Source organism: Durio zibethinus, chromosome 9, assembly GCF_047325235.1.
Source record: "Durio zibethinus cultivar Kanyao isolate XHJ-2024 chromosome 9, ASM4732523v1, whole genome shotgun sequence".
Taxonomy (NCBI): domain Eukaryota; kingdom Viridiplantae; phylum Streptophyta; class Magnoliopsida; order Malvales; family Malvaceae; genus Durio; species Durio zibethinus.
The window spans coordinates 5709750-5737656 of NC_143170.1; the positions used below are offsets into that span (position 1 = coordinate 5709750).

The 27907-nt window shown below is 32.2% G+C and overlaps 3 protein-coding genes across 9 annotated transcripts; all 3 read left to right on the forward strand.

Moving 5' to 3' along the window:
- The first annotated feature begins 430 nt into the window (after window positions 1-430).
- Window positions 431-6149, forward strand: LOC111309278 (putative protein phosphatase 2C 76). Of its 4 annotated transcripts, none has more exons than XM_022908315.2 (9): window positions 431-897; window positions 1238-1555; window positions 2359-2486; window positions 3152-3250; window positions 3479-3637; window positions 4128-4214; window positions 4347-4438; window positions 4927-5001; window positions 5817-6149. In XM_022908315.2, the coding sequence occupies exons 2-9, from the start codon at window positions 1299-1301 to the stop codon at window positions 5973-5975; spliced, it is 1056 nt and encodes a 351-aa protein (XP_022764050.2). In that variant the 5' UTR covers window positions 431-897; window positions 1238-1298; the 3' UTR covers window positions 5976-6149. The 4 variants fall into 4 exon arrangements, with proteins under 4 accessions (XP_022764050.2, XP_022764066.2, XP_022764054.2 ...); XM_022908319.2 differs by having other exon boundaries at window positions 488-798; XM_022908322.2 differs by having other exon boundaries at window positions 562-750.
- Window positions 6150-8346: 2197 nt separating this feature from the next.
- Window positions 8347-13913, forward strand: LOC111309293 (uncharacterized). Of its 4 annotated transcripts, XM_022908342.2 has the most exons (3): window positions 8396-8535; window positions 8636-8776; window positions 10822-13496. In XM_022908342.2, the coding sequence occupies exon 3, from the start codon at window positions 10986-10988 to the stop codon at window positions 13239-13241; it is 2256 nt and encodes a 751-aa protein (XP_022764077.2). In that variant the 5' UTR covers window positions 8396-8535; window positions 8636-8776; window positions 10822-10985; the 3' UTR covers window positions 13242-13496. The 4 variants fall into 4 exon arrangements, with proteins under 4 accessions (XP_022764091.2, XP_022764099.2, XP_022764077.2 ...); XM_022908356.2 differs by lacking the exon at window positions 8636-8776 and having other exon boundaries at window positions 8347-8535; window positions 10822-13913; XM_022908364.2 differs by lacking the exon at window positions 8636-8776 and having other exon boundaries at window positions 8349-8535; window positions 10826-13913.
- A 1930-nt stretch (window positions 13914-15843) lies between these two features.
- Window positions 15844-23520, forward strand: LOC111309311 (putative trehalose-phosphate phosphatase 2). The gene is made up of 10 exons (XM_022908373.2): window positions 15844-16021; window positions 21230-21418; window positions 21563-21703; window positions 21821-21892; window positions 21984-22082; window positions 22176-22229; window positions 22345-22446; window positions 22576-22653; window positions 22752-22895; window positions 22998-23520. The coding sequence occupies exons 2-10, from the start codon at window positions 21233-21235 to the stop codon at window positions 23133-23135; spliced, it is 1014 nt and encodes a 337-aa protein (XP_022764108.1). The 5' UTR covers window positions 15844-16021; window positions 21230-21232; the 3' UTR covers window positions 23136-23520.
- Window positions 23521-27907: the final 4387 nt, after the last annotated feature.

Here is a 27907-nt window from a genome sequence, read left to right on the forward strand (position 1 = left end):
TTATGTGTATTTTTTATAAGTTTACTTTCATATTGATATATGCATTTTTAACTCTTTTTATTTTATAAAAAATAAAAAAATAATATTTTATACACCTTATAACAATGCTATATAATGTCAACGAGTCGTGTAATAGCATTTTTAAAAGAAATTAATTTTAAAATTTAAAACTTTAAAAATAAATATACTTAATTTTAATAAAACACTTAAAATTATTTTTTTAATAAAATTTAATTTATGTGATTTGATAATTTATAATATTTATATGCATCAAATGTAAATACATAATGGCATATAAATAGTAATCAAATTTTCAATCAAACTAAACCTAAATTATCATATATTTTAGAAATTAGAATGTAAATCATGAGCACGAGCGCAGAAGATCAAGCTCCCGAAATAAAAGTGGATGCATGAAGAGTGCCACGTTGCCACTTCTCTTGGGTGGCCAGCTACAAAAATGGCCAGATCTCTCTCTCTCCATTCCACTCCGCACTCTCTCTTTCCTTTTCTCTCTCACGCTCCCACTATATATCTCTACAAATTTCCTCAAAATCTCTTCTCTTTTTCCATCCCCTTTCTCTCCTTAGGGTTTCAGATTCTCCTTGTTTTTTTTTTTCTCTTTTTCTTGAGAGAGAGAAAAGCTACGCTACGCGACCGATTCCTACTGACCTCCATTTCAGATTCGGATCCTCAACGTGTTCCAACCCAACGTTGATCCTTTCTGTCTGGTTCCCCCGATCCGATCCGGTTGTTTTATCCGAAATTTTCAACGAGAGATCCGTTATTGTTTGTATAGTTACGTTTTAATTTGATCGAAAATGCTGCTTTTTTATTCACTCTTTGTTGCATGATTTATCAGCTCAAGAAATGAGTCGATTATTTTGAAACGTAAATGTAAGATTTTGATTCGTATTTTACTTTTTCTTCTTCTTATTTTGATCAAACTTACAACTATAAGTGGAAAGCTTAGCTTAATGATGCTCATTTTTACCAATAAAAAAAAGTTCATTAAATGCATCTAGTATATTCAAATTTAATGTGTAATAATTCATTTTTGTCGGAAGCTATCGATCCTATGCTAGTTACTAGAGTTAATCGTGTATTATTTGATTTAGTGGTCATTTAAGAATTGTTTAGAGGGAGGGATAATTATATTATACATTTAAAATACATGTTGGAGTTAAAGCACTTTGGATATTTTTAATTTTGTTATGTTAATGATTTTGTTATGCAGCATTGTTCGTGAGTTTGAAGATCTGGCATTAAAAGGCGATAAGTGGACCATTTTAGATGGTATGCAACAGTTGTTTAAGGAGTGTAATTTTTCAGACTGGGTGTATAGGAACAATATTAACCCAAAAAGGGTGCATTTGAGGAGTATTGGAAGGACTTTATATGTCTTTGGTGGATTAAACTTTTGGTTGAATAGTGAATTTCAAACGAGTGCAAGGATGATGGTTGATTCAAGTGCAACAGCGAAGCAACGTCCCATTGTTGATATGTTTCGGGAAAAAGATGAGGATGGTGGATATGTAAGCGGAGGGTGGAAAAGGTAAATTTTAGTTTTCCACCTGTTTTAGATTAGTTGTTTAATTTATCATGCACATTAAGCTACAAGTATAGCGAGTTTTCACAACATGTCATGATTTGTTTAGAACCAAACATGCATATTGCTTTCCCTTAACTTTTTAAATATGATTTGGTGCTGAATAAATGTTGCTAAGAGTTTCTTGTATACTGGTTTTTTAATTGTTTAGTCAGATTTGATCTTTTCTTTGCATGTTTGGTTCAATGAACGTGTCACCTAATCAAGAAAAGCTAGATGATATGTTGATACTGTAAGCCACTGATTATTTATTTACTCTAAGAAATTTAATGATGTCAACTTTACAGGTGTTGATATTGTAAATCCTAACCGTCTCAAAAAAGTGCACATGGTTTCAAAGTGGAATTATTGAAAAAGGAGTTTTTAGTAAATTTCTTTTGATCTGTTTGTCTTTGCTTTCCTACTTGGTTCATCGATTATTGGAGGAAACGAAGAAAGAATAGCTTCCTAGCTGCAACATTTGTAATATAATTGTTAATATCAATTGTATGCTCTGGCATTTCTTTCACTTTCCAAAATCACTGCACTCGTAAATATTCTTCAAATTTTTTTTTTATAGAAAACATGGATTTCACTTGAATTTGTACATTTTTCCAGCAATCGTCATTCCTTTCCTTCTTTCGTCTAGAAGGTAGAAGCTATTGCACATGAATGGCTCTTTAATCTTGTTACTTGTGTATGTGATGCTATTAACTAACTTTAGATTTGAAACTGCACTTACATGGTAGGTTTCTTGTCTGATTTGGCAGTGAAGATGGAAAATTAAGCTGTGGATATTCAAGTTTCAGGGGAAAGCGAGCAACCATGGAAGATTTTTATGATATTAAAACTTCCAAGATTAGGGGGCAGACAGTGTGCATGTTTGGAATCTTTGATGGTTAGGTTCTCTCTTATCATCTATTGCCTTGTGGAAGGATATGAAATTAAAAATATTACGTATATGCTAGAACAAATTATGTAAAAAAACTAGGAACAAATTAAGTAAAAACACTTGGAAGGTACTAAACATGATGGTTGGAGAAGAGCACGGTGTGCTATGTGGGGCTAGTCTTTCCGCTGGATATGGTTTTCACAACCATAGCATTGATGGTGCAAAGCAATACTAAAAATTATAAGTTTTATTGTTGGTATGATATGTATGTGGTTTATAGCCTGCGTGCGAGCTATCTGACATGTGTAATAACCTTGGGGCAGTGTATTCGGACATTCTTACAACTAATTAGTGGCACAAGCATCCAAAGTTGCCTGGGTCAAAGATAGACCAACTTTGAAATTATGTCTGTCAAAGCTTTCTTGTGATTTCATTCAAATCAAAGTCGAAATCATTATGAGATTGTGACAATCAATCTGTATTATTTTCGTTTTATATCCAAATGTGTCTCTTGATGAATGATTTCTGTTTCAACCTATTTATACTATCAGTCATCTTGGAGATGCGCTTTTGAATGATAAGTAACTTTTCTCAAGGCACGATATCTTTGATATCTGAAATGGACAGTTTTCATTTCCCCACCTTTTAAACACTATTATGTGCAATTGCAGGGCATGGTGGTTCACATGCTGCTGAGTATTTGAAGCAACACCTTTTTGATAATCTAATGAAGCATCCACAGTTCATGACGGACACCAAACTTGCCATAAGTGCGTTTAAGATCTCTGATTTACTGTGCTGATAGAGCATTTAAATTGTTGCATATCCTTTATTGTCAGCACTTTATAGAGGATCCATGCATTTACAAGTACTTGTGTCTCTTTCTTGTCATGAGCCTGTAATTTGCATTCAGATGGGTTTGTCTTTGTACAATAAAATGATTATCAACCTATTTGAATTCTCTGTTATTCATATTTGTTTCATGGACATGCCTGCAGGTAAAACATATCAACAGACTGATGTAGATTTCTTGGATTCTGAAAGAGATACTTATCGAGATGATGGTTCAACCGCTTCAACAGCAGTGTTGGTTGGTAACCATTTATATGTTGCCAATGTTGGAGACTCAAGGACTGTAATATCCAAGGCTGGAAAAGGTATTCTATGTATTTTTATTGTATATTAATATATTGGTTTCTTGTGCATTAATATATGCGTTAACATATTTTGCCTTTAAATTCTATTACTTGAAGATGATAATGAAATGTTTCTATGAATTTGCTGGAGGAAAGGGGCCAGTAAAGAGGAGGCCAGGGCCCATTCTGAAAGCATTTGAATTTTTCTTTATGCTATCCTTTGTTTATTTTATATAGCCAAATAGTCATGTTAAAGCATGGTATTTTGTATTTATACTGGGTGGGTAATCTTAACCTACTTATTTTTTACTTATGGGCATGTTTAGTAAAGACTAATAATTGTGAACTATATATAGTATGAAATGCATTTACATTTTGAGTGACTGCTGTATCTTAATTACGATACATATGGCTTTATTAGATTATCCTGCACTTGACATTAAAAAGAATGTTGATAATTCTGAATTTGTAAATGGGGATTCTTAAAAGCAGCTTCTTTTTCCTTTTAAAGCAATCCCTCTCTCCGAAGATCATAAACCAAATAGAAGTGATGAACGGAAGCGAATTGAAAATGCTGGAGGAGTTGTTATGTGGGCAGGTAAAACTGTTTAAAAATCTAGCTTGTCTTACTGAAACTAAAACAAATATTTCCTTTATATCTGGCACTTAAATTAGAGATTCTGGCTCCTGAAAGTTTATGGTGAAAATTTCTTGTTAATCATGTTATCAGGAACTTGGAGGGTAGGAGGTGTGTTAGCTATGTCTCGAGCTTTCGGTAATCGCATGTTGAAGCAATTTGTTGTTGCAGAACCGGAAATCCAGGTGATACTCAAAACCATGTACTAATAAGCTAGCTAGTAATCTTTAATCATCTTAATAGCTCTCATTACATTTAATTTTGCGATTACTTTCTCCCATGGTATTGTCTTGTGTTTAATAGTTGGACTCATTTAGGGAAAAATCATCTCATGAGAAGATATTGAAAATTACAACCTTTTATTTTCACCATTCCTAATTGATTGCAACCATCCAAAATTCAAAATCTGATGTGTTAAGTTAGACACTGAAGTAAGAATGTGCTCATGCTCGTTTTTTAATTTGAATTTGAATACAATGGTGAACACCAATACCTTTGCGTTCTATTTTTGCTTGCCGCATCCTATTCTGTCCCTTGATTTCTGTTCTCTAGGGTGATTGGACTACAACCTATTCCACAACACAAGTCATACCATATAGCATTTGTTTTCCAGGTGGTAGATCATGAAAATTGGATTAGTGAAATTTCTGTGTTAATGTTTGTTATTTCTCAGGATAGAGAGATGGATGAAGAAATCGAGTTGCTTGTGCTTGCTAGTGATGGATTATGGGATGTAGTGCCTAATGAGGTAAACCTCTCTCTGACACGTGCATTTACAAGTGCATGGCTGCACTTAATTATCCATCCAAGTATCAGGAATGCATTCAATATTGTTTTTGAGCAAGTTCGAGGGAGGATTAATTTACAAATTGGCCCCTTGATTGTATCATTTTTCATGATTTGGTATTTATAAAAAAAAATTCACGATTTGGTACCTTTACTTTGCTTCCGACAAGAACTTTGCACCATCAACTAACAGTGTTAGGTAAAATAACAACGAGCAGATATTGACCAATGGAGGATTAATTTACAAATTGGCCCCTTGATTGTATCATTTTTCATGATTTGGTATTTATAAAAAAAAATTCACGATTTGGTACCTTTACTTTGCTTCCGACAAGAACTTTGCACCATCAACTAACAGTGTTAGGTAAAATAACAACGTGCAGATATTGACCAATGAAAATATGCCATGTGTCATGATTTTATTCATTAGTTTCTTGTACCCTTAGCATATTATTAACAGAGTTGATGTCTAGGATTAATGACATGACAGAATGAAAGTTGAATATCAAATCATAAAAAGTGATAGTTGAAGGGTCAAATTACATATTAACACTAAGAATAAAATTGTTATTCAGGACACTTGAATTTGTGAAAGGGAACAAAAATACAAGGGACAAAACTAGCTCATACGAGCTTGCTGATGTGACAGTGCTTTCCAATAAGATTAGATTGGTTGATCTTCTAATGCTTGAGTAATAAGAACATTGGAAATCCCTGCTGTATTATTAGGATACTTTTGTGTGTAATTGCTTGTTATAAGTTCAAAATTGTTTCCAGGATGCTGTTTCACTTGCTCGGGCAGAAGAAGAACCAGAGACAGCTGCTAGAAAGTTGACTGAAACTGCTTTCACCCGTGGGAGTGCGGACAATATAACATGCATTGTGGTGAGATTCCGCCATGACAAGGCAAATCCAGCTAATCCCGAGCATGATTAAGAATCCTTAATTTATTGCATGTGTAGATTTATTGACAAATTAGTTAGTTTAATTTTGAAATCTGCATGTGCCTTGTGGTCAATGTGCATATATCAAGGAGACAATTTGTTTATTCTTTTTTTTTTCATAATGTTCTCTTATATGGAACGTATACTTGCTTTGTCCATCTCCAAACATGCTTAATATTTAGTTGAAATCGTCATGTGGCATGGAGGCAGCCCCATTGTGTCTTGCAAATGCATCTCCTGCTGCGTTTGCTTTGCAAAACCCACTGGGGCTGTATCTCCTGTCACATGACAATCTCCTTATCCAGTCTCATTAGGAGAGATTAATTTTTCAACCAAACCGCAGAGCTTTTTCTTGAGAAACACCTGCTCAACATATCAGCAGTGTTTTTATAATAACAATAATAATAATAATAAAACTAGAAAAGTGAATATGCGTAATAGTGCTTTAAAATTTACGCATTATTAACTGATATCCTGTGCATCTAATATTCCACTTGACTATGATAAGAATTCAGTACAATCGTGATTCGTTTTAATGGAGGTTTTGGAGTAGTCATGCTGATAATTGATGTACACACCTTTCACACCCATTTTGATGCCATTCTTTTTTTTATCAGACTTTAACTATTTTTTTAACGTGTCATATGCATCCTAAGTGCCATATTATTTGTGTACATGTACTAATAATATACTTGATTTTTGTACATATACATACATGTATATGTATTTTGTTGGTAAAGCATATATATATATAAATAATTTGAAAAAGGGTTTCAAATTATATATTTTAAAATATATATGTATCTATTTATGTCAGTAAATACTTTTTTATTTTTGTAAAATGTAAATAAAATGAAGATAAAAACTATGATTTCTTTTAGGGGGTTTTTGATTCTAGGAATCTTGGATTTTAGAAGAAAGTGTAATATTCAGGAAAATGTGATCTTTGGGGAAAAATGTGATTTTTATGGTATCTCATTTTTAGATTTTCGTATTTGATTGAGAGGAATCTGAATTTATTAAATTATGTATTTTTATCATAATATCTGTGATAATATAACAAATATAATATTTAAAAAAATAATCGACAAATATTGCAATATCCGAGCAATCAATTATAAAAAAAATTGTGATTAATTATTGTGTTTATTTTCAAAGAAATGCAATATTTGATTTATTTAAAAAATTTAAATTGTACAAGTGCTGTATTTATATAAAAAATATAGTAATTGATTTTTTTAAAAATTAATAAATAATTACTAAGTTGTTTTTTAAATAAATACAGTATTTGATGATATTAAAAATATTATAATGATCAATTAGTGCGTAATGAATAAAAGAATGCAATAAATGTTATTAATTATTTCATTTCTTTAAAAAAGTTTAGTAATAGATTTTGAACAAAAGTCATACATAGAATAGTTACTGTATACTTTTAAAAAAACACATTAATAAAAATATGGAATATAAATCATATAGAATAATTATTGTATTTTATTCATTACAAATACTGTAATTGACTTAACAAAAATTTTGATTTTATTACTAGACGTTTTTCAAAAGAGTAACATGGAAAGAAATAATATTTTATCAAGTCAAATGTAAAATTCAAACAATTTTTTCGTTTGAAATAATAAAATATCATAAATAAATGTGAGTTTATGATTTTAAAATTTTTGAGTACCGTGAAAAATCTAATATTTTTTTTCAGAAATCAGATAATTCTGAACTTTATTACGAATTAGATATCCATAATCAAAATTTTAAAAAACAATTTTCGAATTTTTCTAAACCAAACTGACTTTTAGATTTTCTCATGGGCTAAGTGATTAGTTAAGATTGTGGGTTTGGTTTTGGATAAGATTTTTCAAATTTGGTTCAATCTAGGCTCATAAAATTATTTTATTATTAAATAATTATATTTTAAAATATTAAAATATTAAAATAAAAATATCATTTTAATATTAAATGATTTAAATTAATAAATTAAACAGGACCTCCAACAAATTTTTAAAATAATTATTTTTTTTTGTTAGTAGAATACTAAAATTTTATTATAATAATTAAAGGTTAAAATTTTAATAACCTCAATTATAGAAACAAACAAACTTTTAAAAGTGTTAAGCACATTTGACTGAACTCAATTCATAAACATAATTCAATTTTTTCTCATAAATATATAAACAAAATCTATATTTTATTTATTTATTTATTAGAATCCACAATAATAACTACAAACCCATTAGAATAGTTGAAAACTAACCATGGTTAAGTCCTTTTGCATCAAAACCCATTATAAAAATGTTGTATTAGGGTTAACACAAAAAAGTTAATAATAAGTACTCCTATATTAAACCAACCCCATACTTTCAGGCTTTCCCCTTTTGTTATTTTATTTATTATTTTTCATTTTTTCAGTCCAGAAAAAAAAAAAAAAGAGAAAAATATTTTCCCCGGGATCTCCTGGGGTTTTGACAAATGGGTCACTGTACCCTGTGATGTTTGTCTCAGATTCAAAATTTTCTTCGCTTCCAGAGACTTCCTTTAGAAAGGTATATATTTTTATTTCCAAGTGTTTTTTCACTTTTAAAAGGATCATTTCTTTGTGGCTTGGCTTGTGATTTTTGTGGACTGTTTGTTGAAAATTTGTAGGGTCTAGGGTTTTCATTTTCTACAGGGTAATAGGGATTGGAAAGGCCAAATTTGACCGTTATAAAGCTTGTTGGAATCTCGGTTAACTGTAGATCCTTGGAGACCTGGAAATGTCAATTTACTCTTCTGTGTCCTTTCCCGGTAGTTTGAATCAGAGTTGGATTTCTGCTTTTGGTTGTTCAATGTGACTTAAATTTCTTCTTTTTTTTTTTTTTTTAATGAGTAAAGACTAAAGACTAAAGAAATGCTGAGGAAAGTTTATATCAAGGTTTTTTTTACCTTCTGAAGTTATTTCATCTAGCTGTTTATCCTCAATATTTGGAGTTATTTTGGATTTTCATGGCAAATTTTTTTCTTGAGAAATTAGCATTTTGAGGTTTTAGACTGTTGCAAAAAATAGAAAAAGAAAGAAACTGGTTAAATTACGTGGGCTTGTTGCATTGTGGTTACATGCAGATATAATTGTTAATGTGCTTAGGATTGAGAAATTGAGTTCGTTGACGGTATTCTCTAGAGGAAATGGTATGTTGAGTAAGTTAGCTTCATAATAGGTGGGGTGAGGTGTAAAATTCAAGCATCTGTAATATGATAGTTTTATTGTTGCTCATAACAAGTTGGTGAACTTGTGATCTGCATCAAAAGAAATTAAAGTGTTGCTTTTCATATATTATGAGTCATATTGTTGGTATGTATGAAACTTCCGGGTATTCTATGTTTGGAATGTTGGTGACTGGTTGTTTTTGGTGAAGGTTAGTCTGCATCAGAATTATTGTGGAAATTGGTAATCGTTTTTGCCTTGATTAATTCCCAACGTCCAAACTAGGTGAGGGACGCCAGAGATAAACAAAAAGCCGTAACCAATTTGTTTTATATATTTGTGTGTGAAATGGAAACTGATGGTATTGAACTTATGAAACAGATAGTTAAGTGTTCACTTAGGATTTTATTTTTCCAATATTCAGTAAGCTTGTTAAAGAGCTAAATATTATTGGTATTAGAAATGCATGATGCAAACCATTGATTAGGTCTCCAAAGTGTAAAGCTCTTATCTATGACAACTGTTGTCTGGATAGCAAAAACTAAGCATGTCTGATCGATGCTATGATTATATGTGGGCCAACCGTATAACTTGTAGGACTTGGTATGTGGCATGTGCCTACCATGGTTATTGTTGTTCGGCTTTAAAAAAAACTGCTTGTCCCTTTCTCAACAGGTGTTAGCCATTGATGAAGGTTTGGTGCTTGGCAAAAACTTTGTTTGGGTGGATCAGTAATTTTGGTTATTTTTTCATTGCATAGACAGTTCTCAGACAAAAAAAAAAAAAAACTATGCTTTTATATATGTTCCACATACTTGAAATTGCATATGTATCAGTGTTCATGTGTTTAGCATTTAGATGGTAGTTACATCTTCCCTATGTATGAGTCTAGTTACAGCATCTTTGACTATGTCCGTAGTTAATCATATTCAATATCTGCATTCTCCTATTTTGTTTGTAAGTGCCTAATTTCCTCGAGGTGTTTGAGTTCCTGGTCACATTTTCATCTGAGTGTAAGATAAATTCTTGACTAAAGTTATGTTGACTTGTAAGATTTTTTTTTTTAAAAATCAAAGGACAAATATTCTTGTGGTTTGAGTTAAATCCACATAAAACTCTCTCTTTCTCTCGTGCTAATGGGCTTGAGAGAGAAATGATTACTGGTTGCACCATGAGGTATTTCTTGGAAGGATAGTCTTATATTATTAATCATTCCAGCTCAAGTTACATTGCCTTGAAATTAAACTTTACCACTTGAGATAAAAATGGAATGTGTTTGAGCTTTTTAAGAAATGCTGGATATTGTACTATTTTTTGAGAAAGTATTACAATGATTATGGATTGCAGTTTCTGTTCTACGTGTGCATTAGATATTTAGTTGGAGTGATATCGAAATTTGCACTCACGCTTCTGCTGAAATAATCGTGAAACTTGTTTCTTGTTAAGGTGAGATTGTAGCGTCAGATAAAGAAATATGCGATCTATGTTTAAGAATATGGATTTCTCTAGGAAGCAACCAAAACTTAAGTTTCAAATAAAGATTTGTCTTGTTTGTTTTTAGCAAAGTATAAGCTTATAAAATATTATGCAATTGCTAATGCATTTACTTCTCAATCAGTTTCTAATTCATATGTATCTTTTTATCAAGGAAGTTTTTCTTCCATTGGACCAGGCATCAAAAACTTGGAGCTGTTATCTCTTGTCTTAAGGCATGAAAGAGCCTTAAGCTGCAAACCCTGGGTTTTGGTTGGAGTTGTGTCATATTGATAATACCTAGGTGAGGAAGAAACACATTAAATTACCTCAGAAATTATGGAGTGCAACAAAGATGAGGCATTCAGGGCAAAAGAAATTGCTGAAAGGAAGGTTACAGAGAAGGATTATGCTGGAGCCAAAAAGTTTGCTTTGAAGGCTCAAAATTTGTATCCTGGGCTTGATGGTATTGCCCAGATGTTGACAACACTTGATGTGTATATTTCTGCTGAGAATAAAGTGAGTGGAGAAGTGGATTGGTATGGTGTGCTTGGTGTGAAACCATTGGCCGATGATGAGGCGGTGAGAAAACAATACAGGAAGCTGGCTCTGATGCTTCACCCTGATAAAAACAAGTTGGTAGGTGCAGATGGAGCTTTTAAGCTTGTTTCAGAGGCCTGGAGCTTGTTATCAGATAAGTCTAAGAGATTAGCGTATAACCAGAAGATAAATTTCAGGGGAACACAACAGAAGTTTCCCACACAGAGTGGGGTTTCATCAATTCCACCCAGAGCAAATGGCTCTCACAGTTCTAGTTCTAATGTAAAGTTAAATGCTAGGACTCAGAACAGTAATAGCCAGGTAGGTCAAACCTCATTTGCTTCTTCTGATAAGAAACCTGCTACCTTTTGGACTGTTTGCAATAGATGCAAGACACAGTATGAATACCTCAGGATTTACCTGAATCACACACTTCTATGCCCTACTTGTCAAGAAGCGTTTTTGGCTTTAGAAAAGGCCCCACCTCCAAATGTTTACAGGACATCAAATTGGTCTAGCCAACAACAGCAGGCTTCAGGGCATCATGCTGCTAAAAATAATCCATTTAACTATGGAACAAATTCTTCTATTGCTCAAAATTCAGAACATGATGGATTGGCCGGTCATGGTTCATCTAATAATACAAGCTTCCAATGGGGTCCTTTCTCTGGGGCAGCTGGTGTTAGTAGTACTGTTCGACCACCTTCCACCAGTGCCGAAGCTGCAAGTGTTGTTCGGAAGGCACAAGAGAAAGTGAAAAGGGAGCATGAAGAAGCTCTTAAAGCAGAGAGACTCCTGAAAAAGAGAAAAGATGATATTTGTGTTAATGGTTATGTAGGTAACATATCAAGTCAAACAACCATGGGAAATGGACCTGGCTTGGGGAACACATTTGAATCTAGGGGTGTTTTTGAAATAGGAAGTATCCATGGGTACTCTGGTAACTATAACAAGCCCATCAGTGAGAGAGAATTGTCATTGTCTGAAATTCGAAACATGCTGATGGATAAGGCTCAGACTGTGATTCGTAAAAAGCTTAAGGACTGGAGCTCTGTAACTGAAGCCAAAAATGCTGACAAAGTTAAAGAGAAGGTCAGAGAGAAAGAAAATAGGAAAGAGAGGAGCATGGCCAGCGGAGATGAACTTGATACCAATAAAGAATATCAAGACAAGCAGTCTCTGCCTGCCTCTTCTCCCGATGGATCAGATACAGGGATTGCACCATTGTCGATAAATGTTCCAGATCCTGATTTTCACAATTTTGACTTGGATCGAAGTGAAAGTTCTTTTGAAGATGACCAGGTCTGGGCTGCATATGATGATGACGATGGGATGCCCCGTTTCTATGCTCGAGTTCACAGGGTGATCTCCTTGAAACCTTTTAAGATGAAAATTAGTTGGCTTAATTCAAGAAGCAACAGCGAATTTGGTGTGCTGGACTGGATAGGCTCTGGTTTCTCCAAAACTTGTGGGGAGTTTAGAAGTGGCAGACATGAAATTAGTGAAACATTAAATTCTTTCTCCCACAAGGTTCTATGGACAAAAGGTACGCGAGGAGTAATTAGAATATTTCCTAGAAAAGGGGATGTCTGGGCTGTCTACAAGAACTGGTCTCCTGATTGGAATGAACAGACACCGGATGAAGTGATACACAAATATGACATGGTGGAAGTGCTTGATGATTATGATGAGGAACAAGGAGTCTCTGTGGTCCCTCTAATTAAGGTTAATGGTTTTAGGACAGTTTTTCATAAACATTTAGACCCTGAGGAAGTCAGGACGATTCCAAAAGAAGAGATGTTTCGCTTTTCCCATCAGGTGCCTAATTACTTGCTTACAGGCCAAGAAGCTCATAATGCTCCAATGGGATGTCGTGAGTTAGACCCAGCAGCCACCCCTTTGGAGCTACTTCAGGTAATTAAAGAAGCCAATGAAGCACCTGTGGAAGATGATTCTCGGAAAACTGATAAAGAGATGTTAAAGAGTGCAAGAGAAGGTGACGGAGATGGACTGGAGGAGAGAATTGATCAAAAGCCCAGGAATGATAGTTTGTAGAGAATAGCAAACAAGCTAAGGATGATTAATCAATGGTGCTTTCCAACAGAACCATAGGATGCTGATGTGTTGATAATGCTGAGAGGGCTAAGAATATAGAATATGGAGACTACTGACTGCACCAGCTTGGTGAGTTTTGATATTCTAAGCTTGGTCCAAACTGTAGAAATTGCTTTTTTTGTTGTGCCATATTTGGATCCAAGAGCGGTACATTTTTTTAATTATTTTTTTGATAGTAAAAGCTTCATTCAAAAACTCATGCTTGACTACTCAAACTTTAGTAGGAGTTGCTTCTATATATGATGTTGTCCTGGTGTGAGCTAGGCCTTATCCAAACACTATGAATTACCCACTGGAATCCTTAACATTTGCTACCCGCTCTGAGGCTTGAGGGTCGGGTTGAAAATGCAGAAACCTTCAAGCTCTACACCAATTCCTTCACTCCTTGGCCCATTACTCTTTTTTGATGACGAGAATGCTTTGGTTAGTCACATTGCCTGTTACTGTGGGCTTCAGTTCCGACAACTCAATTTTGTGGGCTTAAAGTTGATATTTCATGGCAATGAAACGTCAATACTGTTGTGAAACGGTAAACTGCTGAGCTTGAAATCTCAAACGAGTTTGTCAGTTTGCCACGGGTTGTTCACATTCTATTAGTATTATTTTTTGACTAACGAGGCCCACTTGACAAAAGAGACAAATCCCAAACTCAATTCCACCCCCTATAACCTGTTCGCCAAACGAAGATTCCAAATGAAGAAAAGATCTCTACCCCCAACATCTTGTGAAGACAAAAAGAAGAAGAAATCAACGCCCTTTTATTGACTTTTGTCGGCTTTGTTGAAGTAAACCCAGTCCTACTATTTCCATAGGGCCTAGAAGCGTAGAATTTCTTTTGCAGACATCAATGCAGAAGACTTGTCAAAATGTGAACGGAGAATCTTAATACCCATTTTATTTATTTACTAGGCGGGCATATGGCCCAGAAGCCAAAAAGTATACAAAGGAAGTTTCTCAGGCAGTCCCTTTTCAAGGTCATGTTCCAGGTACTTCCAGTATCAAATTCCACTAAGAATTTATTTTTTTAGCTTGGTTTCTGAAGGAGATATTCTCCATGTACTGTTAAATTAGACACAGGCGCTCCCTCTATTGAAGAACTAAGCAATAGTGACTTTCGGTGATTTTGCTTTTTTATTTATCTATTGTTTTTAACCTTCCCTAATAGTTATTCTTTTTAATTAACAAAGCAACCACAGTAAATTCCAAACTTTTGTAACCATATTTTCAATTTAATAATGTGTATTTTCCATTTTTACTATAGATTGGTAAAATTTGTGGTGGCCCCCTCCCGCAATAAATTGAATGCGTTCTAACTTTAAAGCCTTTTTTTATTCTCTTTATATGGAAAGGAATCCAGTAAAACCAAATTATAAATACAAATACAATGTATGTCATTTTTTTTTTCACAAGGAATTAAAAGCTTGCGTAACCTATCAAAAACCTTTGTTCAGCACATTCTTTATACGTCTAAAATACTTTAAATAATTAAAATGTTCTTTCTAAGATAATTTCAAATAAATTTGTTAGTACTATCAATTTTATCTATGAAATATTTAAGATTCTTCCATTAATCATTATCTTTGATTCTTATCAAAATGTACCATTATATAATCATTGATTATCAGGATGACGATCGATTAATCATTCAATTCAATTGATTCGATACTTAATTAATTTTAAGTAAGTTAATTGGTTACGTCGACACAAATTAATTATCAATTGATCAAAATTATAAACTCATTTTATAAAAAGTAAGATTGAGATAAAAATATTTCATTTTAAATTATCTACTCACTTTCAATTACTTTCACCTAATTCCTTATCTTTTCCTTTTTCTTCTTACTTTCCCTCATTTACTCTATCTTACTGACTTTAACGAGAGAACGCGTCATGAAATCCTATCTCTCGCTCCCCATATCATCCTTCTTTTACATGTCACCCCAATCTCTCAATCAGCTTCGAAACCAATTTTTTGCAAAGCATCAAGTCACCGTACCTAAAAGACCATCAACATATACAATGAAATAAACCTAAGTTTCATTTTTTCCCCCAATAACTTGTGACTTCCTATTTATTCAAAAGATTAATGGTCCGTGTAAAATCTGCGTGCATAATCAGATATAAATTCTTATTCATTGAATTTTTATTATTACCAAAATAACTTTTTTTTGTTTTTTATTTACTTTTTCTAATGACGATTGTATTTGAAAATTTAATTAATTAGAAAGTGTGAGCAAATCAATGAGAAATTAAAAACGTGATGAACAGAAAAGATTTTTTACCAAAATACTCCTATGTTATAACAATAAATAAAAAAAAAAAGGAGTGGTTTGGAAATTATAAAGCGACCCCAGCAAACATCGAATCTGGTAAATTCTAGGAAGTTTTACTGCAAAACGAGTAAATGCTATAAATAATTAAAAATTGTTAGCAAAATTCCAAAAAAAGAAAATATAAAAATTAAACATTAAAAAAATTTCCTTTAAACCCCCCTCTTTCTCAGCCCTTTCCTCTATAAATAAAACCCCTCCGTCACGCTTTCCCATCTCTCTTCATTTTCCTTGTTCTCTCCATAATTTTATTTCATTTCAAGCTGCTTTTTTTTTTTTTTCCTACTTTGATTAAACCTCTGTTCATTTTCTGCTTCGGTGGGATTCTCGACGTTCAACTGTATACTAAAAATCATCAACAATTCTCTCGACGAATCAGCTTAAGTTTTGGTAAGCATTTTCTTCGCCTTTAATTTCATTTATAATATGTATTTCTCTGCTCTGCATGTTATTATTAGTTTTTAAAAATGAAAAATGCCATTTTTTCATCCTATTTTCGTTTTTAGATCATGCGTTAGCTTGAATGAAAAATGCGTGTGTACCGATATTGTTATGGAAAAGAGAAACATTGATTCTCTCTTCGAATTCGAGGAATGAAACGTACGGGTTTTCAATCGTACACGTGTTTCTGTCGGCCCGACTGATTGACTGGGCCATCCGAACCGACATAGACTTCATTGTCTCTTCGATTCAGGCCCTAAACCACTTGACTAACAAGAGACGTTAGATAGCACGATTTGCCACGTGTAGGGTTGAGATTGTAGGTTCGACCGACTAGTGTTAAAATGTATTTGAAAACGTAATGGGGTATAGGGGACGGGTACGCCGTCTCACCAAGGCACTTTTTACAGAAACGACTTATACAGTTATACTTGAAAAACGGTTGGAGGCATCGTTTTAACAGTGATGAGTGGTTTGTTTTGTCCATGGTCTATGTTAATCGATGTGCATCGATTAAAGGAAACAACAAAAGAGTTCAAAATATAGCGGTTGATGGTTCGAGTAAATACGATTTATAATTTTTTGCTACATAATATAATTTATAAGCATTTTTTTAATATGATAATAAAATTATTTAGTATTTTAAATACAGTTTTTTTTTTTTTTGCTATTTTTCTATATTCCAAATTATATTTTTACTCTTTTTTGACAATAAAAAATATTATTTATCAATATTATAAAAATTTTATAAAATAAATATACTGAATTCAATTTTTTTTAAACGCACAAAAGTGAAAAAGAGAAACAAAAATTTTTAAACCTAATATTATCTTTGATCGTATTTTTAGTCTCACCCTACAATAAAAATATTGATATTTAAATTTTAAATCATAATTTTTAAATTTGTTTTAGTATCGATATATGAATCGATACATTTTAATTATATTAAAATATAATACACTTAAAAATAATTTTTATATCAAATTTAATATCGAGTAATACTGTTTATTTTTATTGGGTTCAATTAGTTTTAGTAGATTGACTTCTTTCGACTAGTGCATGAATATAAAACAAATTTTATAATTTATCTTTTATTATTTGATTATTTTTAATTTAATAAAAAACAAAATAACTTTTAAAAGTTAAATTTTTATATTTTTTACTATACTTTTATTTTTTCAAATAAAAGTTTATAAATATTTCAATATCTTTTAAGAAAGCAGTTATATTTCATTTATAAAGTTTAACAATCTTAAAATCAAAGTTAATTTTTTTATTTTTATGTTAATATTTACATGAAAAAAAAATTTATTTAAATATCATATGATTAAATTAAGTATTTAAAAATATCATAAAAAATTTATGATATTATTTTTTATATTTTAAAACTTATTTATTTAAAATTTAAAGATATTGTATATTTATTTTATAAATTATTAATAGAATTATAATATGCAAGTTCATATAATTATATATTTATAAATATATTTATACTAAATTAAAAATTTTAAAATAATATACCAAAATAACTAGTACAGATTATACCACATAATTAAAAAAATTAAAATGTTATTAGGTACGCTATTAACAATCTTATTCTAAACCTTTCATTACGTCTTGATTTTTTTTTCTGCAATAAGATTGTAATTGACAGAAGGTTTATTCCAGTTTTCGTAGTAAAATAATATTTTTCACGTTTTTATGCATTTGAATAATATCTTCCTGAAGGAATAAAAAAATCCATTGCTTTTCTACCGACTACAAAAAAAGGAAAAACAATCACCGCTATTATGTTAAGAATTCAGAAAATCAGAACCAACTACAAAAAAGACATGTACTTTTAATTAAGTTATGTCTTTTTTTTTTTTTCCTGAGATTTAGATGATCTAACAACGGTCCACCCTTACTCTATTAGATATAGATTTCTTAATAAAATAATTAGGTGCGAACATGAGATAATAATTGACTTAAACCAAAAGTCACGAAGTCAGAAAGGTGTCACTTAGGAGGTCATGCATTGGCTGCTTTTGCTCTTTAATTTATTTCCTATCAATTCATTAAACATTTCTTAATCACATTTAATACGTTTTAGTTTTACTCAATAAATTAATAAACTTAATTAAGCATTCAAATTGCAGTTCCTGGCAGTTTCTTTGGACCCACACATTTCGTCATTTTGCGTTATGTCTGGTTGCCAAGGACTTTATTTATATAATCTTGTTCCAAGGTCTGTTCTTAGTTTGATTAAGCTGACAAATAGTTCGATTTCTTAGATTAATCTGTTTTCGAATTTTTTTAAAAAATAAAAAATAATTTTTAAGTTTCGATTTTATTTTTTTAATTATTTTTAAATTTTTCTTTAATCTCTTAATTTTTATTTAATCAATTCACTTTAAAAAATAATATTAGGCAGCTAAATCTTTTTAAAATCATAATTTTTAAAAATTTAATCAGAATACATATTATTTAAATCAATAGTTTTCATCAAACAAATAAAAAAATATAAAAAATATTTTACTAGTCAATTTATGTGTAATAAATGGAGCCTTGCTCTAAAGTCTAAAGTCTAAAGTCTATACTCTAAACCGTGTCTCGACGTGTCGATCCAAAACACCCAGATCTCCCGCTACTTCTCAATCAACCATTCATCTATCGACACGTGGATTTTGTCTGTCCTTTGTACTTTAAAATAAGTTAACCAGGCTCATGGTTTTTTTCTCTAATTCCACACCTCAGTCAGTGGTCTCAAAACTTAACCAGGTTCATGGTTTTTTTTCTCTAATTTCACACCTCAGTAGTTTCAAAACGTCATCCAGATTTTCTTTAAAAAAATACAAATTATGAACAGAAATAAAAAAAAACAATACATACACACACAAGTCAATTCATGGCTGCATTGGATACAAGCTTCCTCTCTGAACGTATCATGTTGAGGGAGCTTTTGTTTATTGAGGGTTTGGTTCTGCCAAATACAAGAATGCAACTAACAATGGAGTTTGGCTGTTTCTGCTGATGAGGATATTGATGAGCACGTTAGTGGATGTCAGGGAAAACATTAATGAAAAAGAAAAAAAAAAAAAAAGGGAGATTGTTTGATAATTGGTACTATAGTTTTCGTTTGTGTATGCACCAACCAAAGTGAAAGTTGTTTTTCCTTATCATTCATTGCTATCATATCAGCTTTAAAATGACATAAAACTGAGTTGGTTTTTTGTCATGTAATGTGGACAAAAAAGGTGATGGAAGAGAATAAAAAACCCATCAAATGTTTTCCATCTGCTGCATTCTCAGTGGAGCTAGAAAATCTTTGTTGGAGGAGGGGACCAAATGAACCTCCCATGGAAGGAAAACTACTGCTTCATGGTAATTATAGAGGATGAACCTTTTAATTAATCAAGTATGTATGTTAACTAATTATTGATTTCTGCTCTTAATATAGTCTGTTAAGTTGTTAACTGATTATGTTAACTTTGAAAGACTCTCAAGCCCGAACAGTAGCAGTTGACTCATCAAATCTAACTTATCTGATTAATCATATTGGCCTTTCTTGTTTCCTATATTTGTACTTTCATTTCACAGGAAGTTTTAAACAGAGTGACCTTTCTTAAACCATCCAATCTGGAGAAAGCCCACAATTATGCCTTTAAAACTCTTGTAAGCTTATTATTTTTCCATGAAAGTGGCCCTAGCTAGCAATTTTTATAGGCGACAAAAAGACTTAATTATCAAAGTACTAAAACCGTAAACCCTAATTTTTAAATGATTAAGCTATCTCGTGAAAATAATTTTATCGTTAATATTGGGTTGATAAAAATTGAATATTTTATTAATAAAGTTTAAATTTTATTTCTGCTGACAACAGTTTGATGATAATTTATAAATCAAATGTAAGTTCTTATTAAAACTTACAATATACTTTAATTTTGATATGAGATTGCTTCTTTTCACTTAAACTTTATGAAAAAAAATAATTTTGCCCTCGATTTAATTGTTTCGGGTTTTAATTTGTGTTATGGAACACCACCGACTTCTAAGTTTAGACTAGAGAATATTGACTTTGGTACTAGAATATTGACTTTCTTTCACAAATTAAACAGGATGTTTAGTTGAAAAGAGCCTTTTTAAGTAATCAAATTGTTTGACCTAACCCATATATAGTAAGAAGAATTTGGGAATTCCATACGCAACAAATTAATTGTGTTACTCTGTAAATTAAGGGGCAGCCCAACCCTGCCAATTAAAAGAGAAAAGAGTGAGAAATAACCTTATATTATGCACGAAGCTGGGATTTTCGGTTAACTAGTTCTATTAAACTTCACCATGAATTATTGGGCAGCAGCTGCTTTCATTTGTGGTAAATAACTCTAATACGTTTCATTGAGCTTTAATTACCTAAAGGTATTGCTTTACTCTAATTCGAAGTTACTCCAAAACTTAAAAACAGATCGAAATTAATTGATTATCATTCTTCTTGGACTTGAATTTCTAAAAAAATTATAGGATAAGAAAAAATTTTATAAATGTTGAGATTTAAATTTTAAATTTATTGAATGTTATAATTTAAAATGAATGTATAACTAATTAAATTAAATTATAAATTCTTTTGGGCTTCGACTTTAATTTTCATTGGATCATATTCAAGGTTTTTTTTTTTTGTTAGTTTACGTTATGATTAGATTAATTTAGGTAGTCCCTTTTTATAATATGGTGAATAATTTTTTCTTTTTTTCAGAAAATAAAGGGCAAGCTTTTGGCATGTGTTATTTGTTTTGTTTTGTTTTTGTTTTTTTTAATACACATTTGTTTTGCTTGGTTACGAAGTATTTGTTTCTATAAATAGTGTTATGTTGTTGGCAATCTAGCGGTAGAGGATTTTTTTTTTCTTTCACGAGAATTGAGGAGAGTGAGTAATAGATAGTGGACAGAAGCTTGAGAACAAAACCCATTGTTTTGGGGCACTTTGAAGTTGAACGGTTTCATTAATTAGTAAGCCTTCAGGATTATGGTAGTAGAATAGTAGCAAAACGTTTCATGAAACTGATCAGTGATTGTTCGAAAATTCATTTTCTTTCATATTAGTCAAGTTTTATGATAGTCTTAAAGAAATGTTCATTTATGCTTTTTCTAATGAAGTTTTACTTCTCTTTTCATTTTAAGTAAATGGTCAAGAGGAACTTGGCAAAGTTTAACAAGACAATGGGATTTCAAATATCACATTCCAATAGGCAGAAGCGGAAACCTTTCTTGGGTCCAGAGACTGATCATGACAATGATGATGGTATCAATGGCTCTGTGATAGGGAGATTATTAAGCCCACCTGATGTTGCAGGCTATGCTTCATGGCTGGTGATTGTCTCTCTGACTGATTATTATCACATTGCTTTGGCATATAACATTCCGCCAAGCATATTATTATCTGTTAAACTTCCCTGCTGGTTTTTTATTGTTGCCGTGCACCATTTAATTTGTGTATGACTCTTATATTATCAGCTGAAGCACCCTTCTGCTTGGAGCTCATTTGATTCCGTTATGAAAGAAGCCAAGGGCAAAAAGGTCGTAGTGTTTTTAGATTATGACGGCACCCTTTCACCTATTGTTGAAGACCCTGATAAGGCCTTTATGTCCGCTGAGGTAGTCATTTGATATTACACTTTCATGCACATAAATCTTGACTCAAAATTATTAGACAAAATCATCTGTTAAATGTTAATCATGATTGTAAAGCACCTCACAAGTTCTTCATTTCAGATGCGTGCGGCAGTGCGTGAAGTTGCAAAGTATTTTCCGACATCTATTATCAGTGGTAGGAGCCGAGATAAGGTAAGAGCAATCTATCAACTGTAGCCAGTTGAGTCACTTTCGAAAACTTTTACAGCCTAGGCTGATGCTATCTAGCCTATTTTTTATTCAGGTTAAAGAATTTGTACAGTTAAATGATGTATATTATGCTGGGAGTCATGGGATGGACATAATGGCACCACCCAGAGCAGTAAAGTCCTGTGATAAAAAGGTCTGTTGCTTTATCCAACCCAATAAAGCTGGCAAAACTTTGCATTTAGAGATCGTTTTTTTATGAGGTCGATTTCATTTTGGTATTGGGCAGGGGAATGAAGGAGGCTTTCAACCTGCCAAGTTATTTTTACCTGCAATTCAAGAGGTAAGCTCACTTTCCAGAGTCAATTTTAGTCTTTCATTGGACTGTCTTAGACTTTTCCACTTATTGTGCATGTATTTTCATAGACAAGTTACTCCATTTGTTTGAATTGTGACAGATATCATTAGAGTTGGAAGACAAAATTAGAGAAATACAAGGTGCTAGGATAGAGGACAACAGATTTTGCATCTCAGTGCATTATCGACAAGTTCCACCAAAGGTAAATTTTAGACAAAAAGTTGGACATATAACAACATCCAAAAGTTTTCATTGTAAATCAGTTTCATCTTATTAATTATAATATAGTCTAATCTGAAAATCTTTAGTAAAATTCAATGTTGATATGCAGGATCACAGAATTCTAAAGGAGAAAGTGAAATCCCTGGTTGAAAATCGTCCCGAGTTTCGTCTGACTGAGGGTAAAATGGTAGGGTAAATTAATCTTGCAAAAGTTTCTATTTTGTAGATGGAGTGAAAAACTTTTGCCCTGGCATCCTGAATTTTGTCTGTGTAATTGATGTAAAGGTTTTAGAAGTCCGGCCATCAATAGAGTGGAACAAAGGTGATGCCCTGAATTATTTGCTTAACACTTTAGGATTCAGCAATCATGCCAAAGATGTTCTGCCATTGTACATTGGAGATGATCGAACTGATGAAGATGCATTCAAGGTATCTATAACATAATAACATTAAATCATGATTGTTTAACTGTACAAAATCTTTATTGCTTAGATATCTAATTACATACATCCATCTTTTCCCATGTTTCAGGTCATAGCAGCTAGACGGGAAGGGTTTCCCATCATCGTTTCTTCCATTCCAAAAGACACCATAGCTTGGTACTCCTTGCGCGATCCATCAGAAGTATTAGCTTTCCTATTACGTCTAGCAAAATGGAAGAAATCGTAGATTCCCTTCTTCAAGTAGATTTTCTTGGTTATGTCAGCGTTTTATATATATATGTAGTAGTAACAGTATATATACTGAAATAACAGAGGAAAAGGGTCTTCCAATGGATGGATCACTTTAGTTTTTTTTTTCCTAAAACTATTGTGTATCCATCCAGCTTTGAAAATGATATCAGTTGTCATTTTAAGCTCAGCCTGCAAATCCCTATTTTTTTTAGCCTTCCTTTTTAATGTGAAGCAGTTTATAGTCTTCAAATTACTGGTTTGAATCAGTGGTAGTCACCCTGAGAACTAGAGCGGCCATTGTCCCCTCTAAGCTTTGAAACTTTTTGGTATGTTGGATTGTTAAATTATTTATATGAAGGGACCTTTTATTTTCCTTTTGATTGGTTTCTTCCACTGGCATTTTGGTGTTATATCCTTACACTTTGTGTTTCACTTTTCATAGAAAGAAGAAAAAGTTCAGTTGGGTCATTATCAGGTTTTAAATTGGCCCAGCTCTCCGAACTGAGGAATAGGAATTTTCCAATAGGGAATTAAAGGGCATAAAAATGTTGATGGGCCATGGACATACAAAGTCCAATTTCAACTTGGGGTCTGTGGGGTTTATGAAGCTACATAGCCCAGAAAGTGAGATGCAGGAAGGAGTAATGGGAAAGAATTTGTCGTCTTTTCCATTTTCGAGCTTTGGTAGGTCTTCCAAGACCAAAGCCACTATTTCAATAGGGACCAATTTTACAATACAACCGAGATTTTTCCTTTTTCGCTTCTACTCCTATTGGCTATTTTGCTTTTTATTTTTTTTTAATATTTGGACAAACAGAAAGTATCAAGGACGATTATGGAGCCAAATTGTCGATGATGCAATCCATTAGCTCACTGCCCACAAAATGACAAATAAACTCATTAATATCAGAATTCTAAACTTGAAAGTTCAAACCAGTATTAAGGCTCAATCATGCTTGCAGTGAAAGTGGATTCTTACAACATATCATAGATGTAATATATGTTATTTGCTTTCTTATGGTTCTAATGTGGATAGTGGATTTAGATTTTGACACAGAATATTCCAACTAATTTGGCACGTTCTTTGTCATCAAGATAAGAACCTGGAAAAAAGAATAAACAACATGACCATTGAACCTTTATGCTCTTAAAAAGGGAATCTATCACTTTTAATTTGATATTGATTTTTTGTTCGTACTATATAGTAGAGATTGAATAAACTTCTTCAGTGTTTATTCTTAATTCCCGTTCTCTTTCTCCCCCCATTCCTGGTTGGCTAAATCATTTCATGCCAGCTATTAAGTTAATGTAAAAGCATGTCTAGATTCTTTGCTAGAATCCCAGCTTCGTCTGTGTCCAACGTAGCTTAGATCAAATTCTTGGTGGGGAGTCATTTTCCAAGATATAAAAGGTGATCATCTCCGTTTTCTTTATAAAGGTAAGCAAATAAAAAAGATATTGTGTTTTTATCAGCAAGATGCAATTGATGTTTAGCTCTGTGCTCTGTATGTGCCACATATTGAACTCTGAGTGAAAAGTTTTAGGTGGGTATTAAATTGGAATATTTGGTGCTGTTGATCAAAATATCAAAAGTCATGGATTCATTTCAAGTAACAACATGAGTGAAAAGTAAGGTGGACTCCAAACCCCAAAAAATTAAAGCTTAATTGGCTTAAAACAATCTTGTGGGTCGATAGTTTTTCGACTTCTTTCTTATTCTTTTCTCCCTTTCCTTGACCCACCATCTTGAAATCAATATTGGAGCATATCATAATTTTTCTGACATCAATGTGAACTACCATCCATAGTTCCTCAACGAGGTTGCAATTATCTGTTGTTAGGCAAACCGCAAACCCTGAGTTCAACTAAAGCCTAAGGTTGTCCTTCGTTTCTTAGCCTAGGGGCAAAGAAGCCTTAAGGAAGACATTTGAGCTTGGGTTCGAATCAAGCCACCCCCTCTCCCTTTCCATGTAATAGGGCGTTCCCCTCTTTGAACCAAAAAAACTAAAGGCTAAGGCCTCCAGCTTCCACCAAACAAATCTGATGACCTAAAATCAGAATGCAGTGGGTCCCTTTAAAAAATGAAAGATTACCAGAAGTGGAAGACAAGTGCTTTACCTTTCACTTCTACGTACCCCATGTGTGCAACATGGATTCCCAGCTGCAACCCCATATTAATTAGGAATCCAGAATGTGACAAGTGTCTGTATTGAAATGTCATAGCACATGCCTACAACAAAGGTTTTTGATTTTGCTTTGTGAAGAAGTTGCTTCTTCTCTTTTACAAATCGATCCCAATATGCATGGTTTACATATGGTTGCAGAAATCCCAGCACTTTATTTCCCTGAGCAAAGGGGAGGGACAGGTTGATCTGAAGAATACAATTCCATCAACCAATCAACAACAGGTTTAAGAAATTTGGGTGCTTAACGACATGTTGCATGTTCATTGTGTCTTTGAATTGTTTGCTTTCTAAATGAAACAAATTTCAAGTGTTGTCAGTTCACAATTCAAGAAATTATTGTTTATCCATCAACTGAGATTTGTTTGGATAAAACGGGCAGCAAAAGCCACATGGAATCCCTGAAATGATCTTTGTTTCTCTAAATTTATCATAATCATAATGTGCAATGTTATAATTAGCCAAACATATATGAAATTTACAGCACAATCTCACAGCTATAATTAGATTTTTTGACTTCTTGTGAAATCACATAACAAATGGTTAGTTGCCATCAAAAACTTTGAACGGTATTATCTTTTGGCAATAATCTTTTCCTTGGAAAAAAAAAAAAAGATTTGAATTCAACTCAGATCAATAAAGTCATCCATATACATCCAATCATATCAGAATCAAATATTAAAGTTGCTAACTAAACTAAGTGACTTTAACGATGAAGTTGAGTTAAAGTTCATGATTTCTAGGATAATTTAACCATGTAACACAGTACACTGTTACAAAAAAGGAAAGGTAATTTTTTGTATTTATTTTTGTTATGTTTATCATCATACACAATTCATGTCTTCCTTCTAGTAATTCATTCTTTCATACTGCCAACCTCGAGGATCGTCAGTCAACACTTCGGCACATGAATTCTCTTGGTTTCTTGATACTTTGATTAATTGAAATTCTAACATTGATTCATAAAATTATGCAGAGCTTTATGAAAAAGAAAGGGATAGATTTGTTGCAAACTGAATAAAAACTTTATAGTGTGTTTGGATTGAGGAGAGGGGAAGGAAAAGAAAATAAAATAAAGGAAACAAAACCTCTTTTTTTTTTATTTGGATAAATTTTTAATATAAAGAAAGAGATAAAAGTGAAAATCAAATAACTTTTGATTTTCTCTGCAAACTCAATTTTTTTAATACCTCAATTTGGAGGAAAAGCTAGGAAAAGGAAAGTTAAAAATTTTTTTTTATAAAAAGACTTTTATATCTATCTTTTTATTAATACTAAAAGCCTAATAAAAAAACCTAAGTAAATCACAATCATCCTGTAATTTTTTTAAGCCATCTTTTTTTTCAAGTAAGTTTCACATATCTCTTCCAATATAAAATTTTTTTATAATTTTTTGGTGATTTAATTTTAATGAATGGTTGAATATGAATAAACATATTTTTGAGTTTACGAGATGTCAGATTAGCTTAAAATTTTTTTATTATAATAATTAATATATGTGAGTAATTAATAATTCACCAGTATTACTTTTTGCTTAGTGCAAAAAGGACATATAATTCACTAGTATGTAATTTTTTTACATGATTGCATTTTTTATATTTAATAGCTTTTGTATGAACACATCGTCAAAGTGATAGTGTATTGAAATTTTGGCAATGGCCAAAAAATTCATCAATGCATGTTTGTAAAACATGTTCCTCTTTTACTTGAAACCATTGATATAGCAGCAAATAACAAACATATTATGGTCCATGAGTATTTTAAAATCACAAGAAATGAAAAGTTATAATTGAAAAAAATTATTATAATGAACCATTTTCTTTCTTTTTCACTATTTATCCAAACAATAATTGTTAGAATTTATTTTTTTATTAATTTTAATTATCCAAACGTTAGGAAAATGGGGTCCAGCCCCATGTAATTGATTTTGGACCAATCAAAAGCCATGGGCCTTGGTCTTTCTATTTACATAGTGCCTTAGCTACTTAATAAAAAGAGGTGGGGTTGTTTTAAGGTGGTGTCACAAACCAAGAAGAGAAAGAAGAAAAGCCAGAAAAAGTATAGAGAAAAAGAAAAATGGAGAGTTGGTTGAAAGGAAGTCGATCCGTAGTTCGATTGAGTTGAAACTTTGTCAACAGGTTTATGATTCAGAGTTTTACATTTTGAACGGTGAAGATCAGGTTTGAAGCTCTCTAAGAACAAATCTATAGTGTATTTGTTGAGTCACCTATTTGGTGAAATTTTTTCAATTATCTCTCTAGTTGTTGATTAGTTATAGTTATAGTTAGAGAAGAACTTTGTATATCCATTATTTGATAGTGGAGATTTTTTTGGTAGTCCATGATTTTTTCCTTTACACTGAAGGATTTTTCACATAAATCTTGGTATGCTTTATTTTTTTTACATTTTTATTATTGATTATTGTCTATTGCTATAGGTTTATTACGATATATTGCTTATGCGTTGTTGTGTTTATTGCTTTAGGTGCAACAAGTGATATCAGAGCAATATTATTTTAAGATAACGATACAGAAGCAGCCCAAGACAGAAGTAAATTATGTTTGAGATCATAGAGGGTGATACA

Excerpts from the sequence above, each read along its gene's own strand:
- LOC111309311 (XM_022908373.2), top strand. The coding sequence starts at position 21,233 with ATGGTCAAGAGGAACTTGGCAAAGTTTAACAAGACAATGGGATTTCAA. Across the intron at positions 21,419-21,562 it reads CAGGCTATGCTTCATGGCTG|CTGAAGCACCCTTCTGCTTG; the intron begins GTGATTGTCTCT and ends TTATATTATCAG. Across the intron at positions 21,893-21,983 it reads GTGGTAGGAGCCGAGATAAG|GTTAAAGAATTTGTACAGTT; the intron begins GTAAGAGCAATC and ends TTTTTTATTCAG.
- LOC111309293 (XM_022908356.2), top strand. The coding sequence starts at position 10,986 with ATGGAGTGCAACAAAGATGAGGCATTCAGGGCAAAAGAAATTGCTGAA.
- LOC111309278 (XM_022908315.2), top strand. The coding sequence starts at position 1,299 with ATGCAACAGTTGTTTAAGGAGTGTAATTTTTCAGACTGGGTGTATAGG. Across the intron at positions 1,556-2,358 it reads GTAAGCGGAGGGTGGAAAAG|TGAAGATGGAAAATTAAGCT; the intron begins GTAAATTTTAGT and ends CTGATTTGGCAG. Across the intron at positions 5,002-5,816 it reads GGGATGTAGTGCCTAATGAG|GATGCTGTTTCACTTGCTCG; the intron begins GTAAACCTCTCT and ends AATTGTTTCCAG.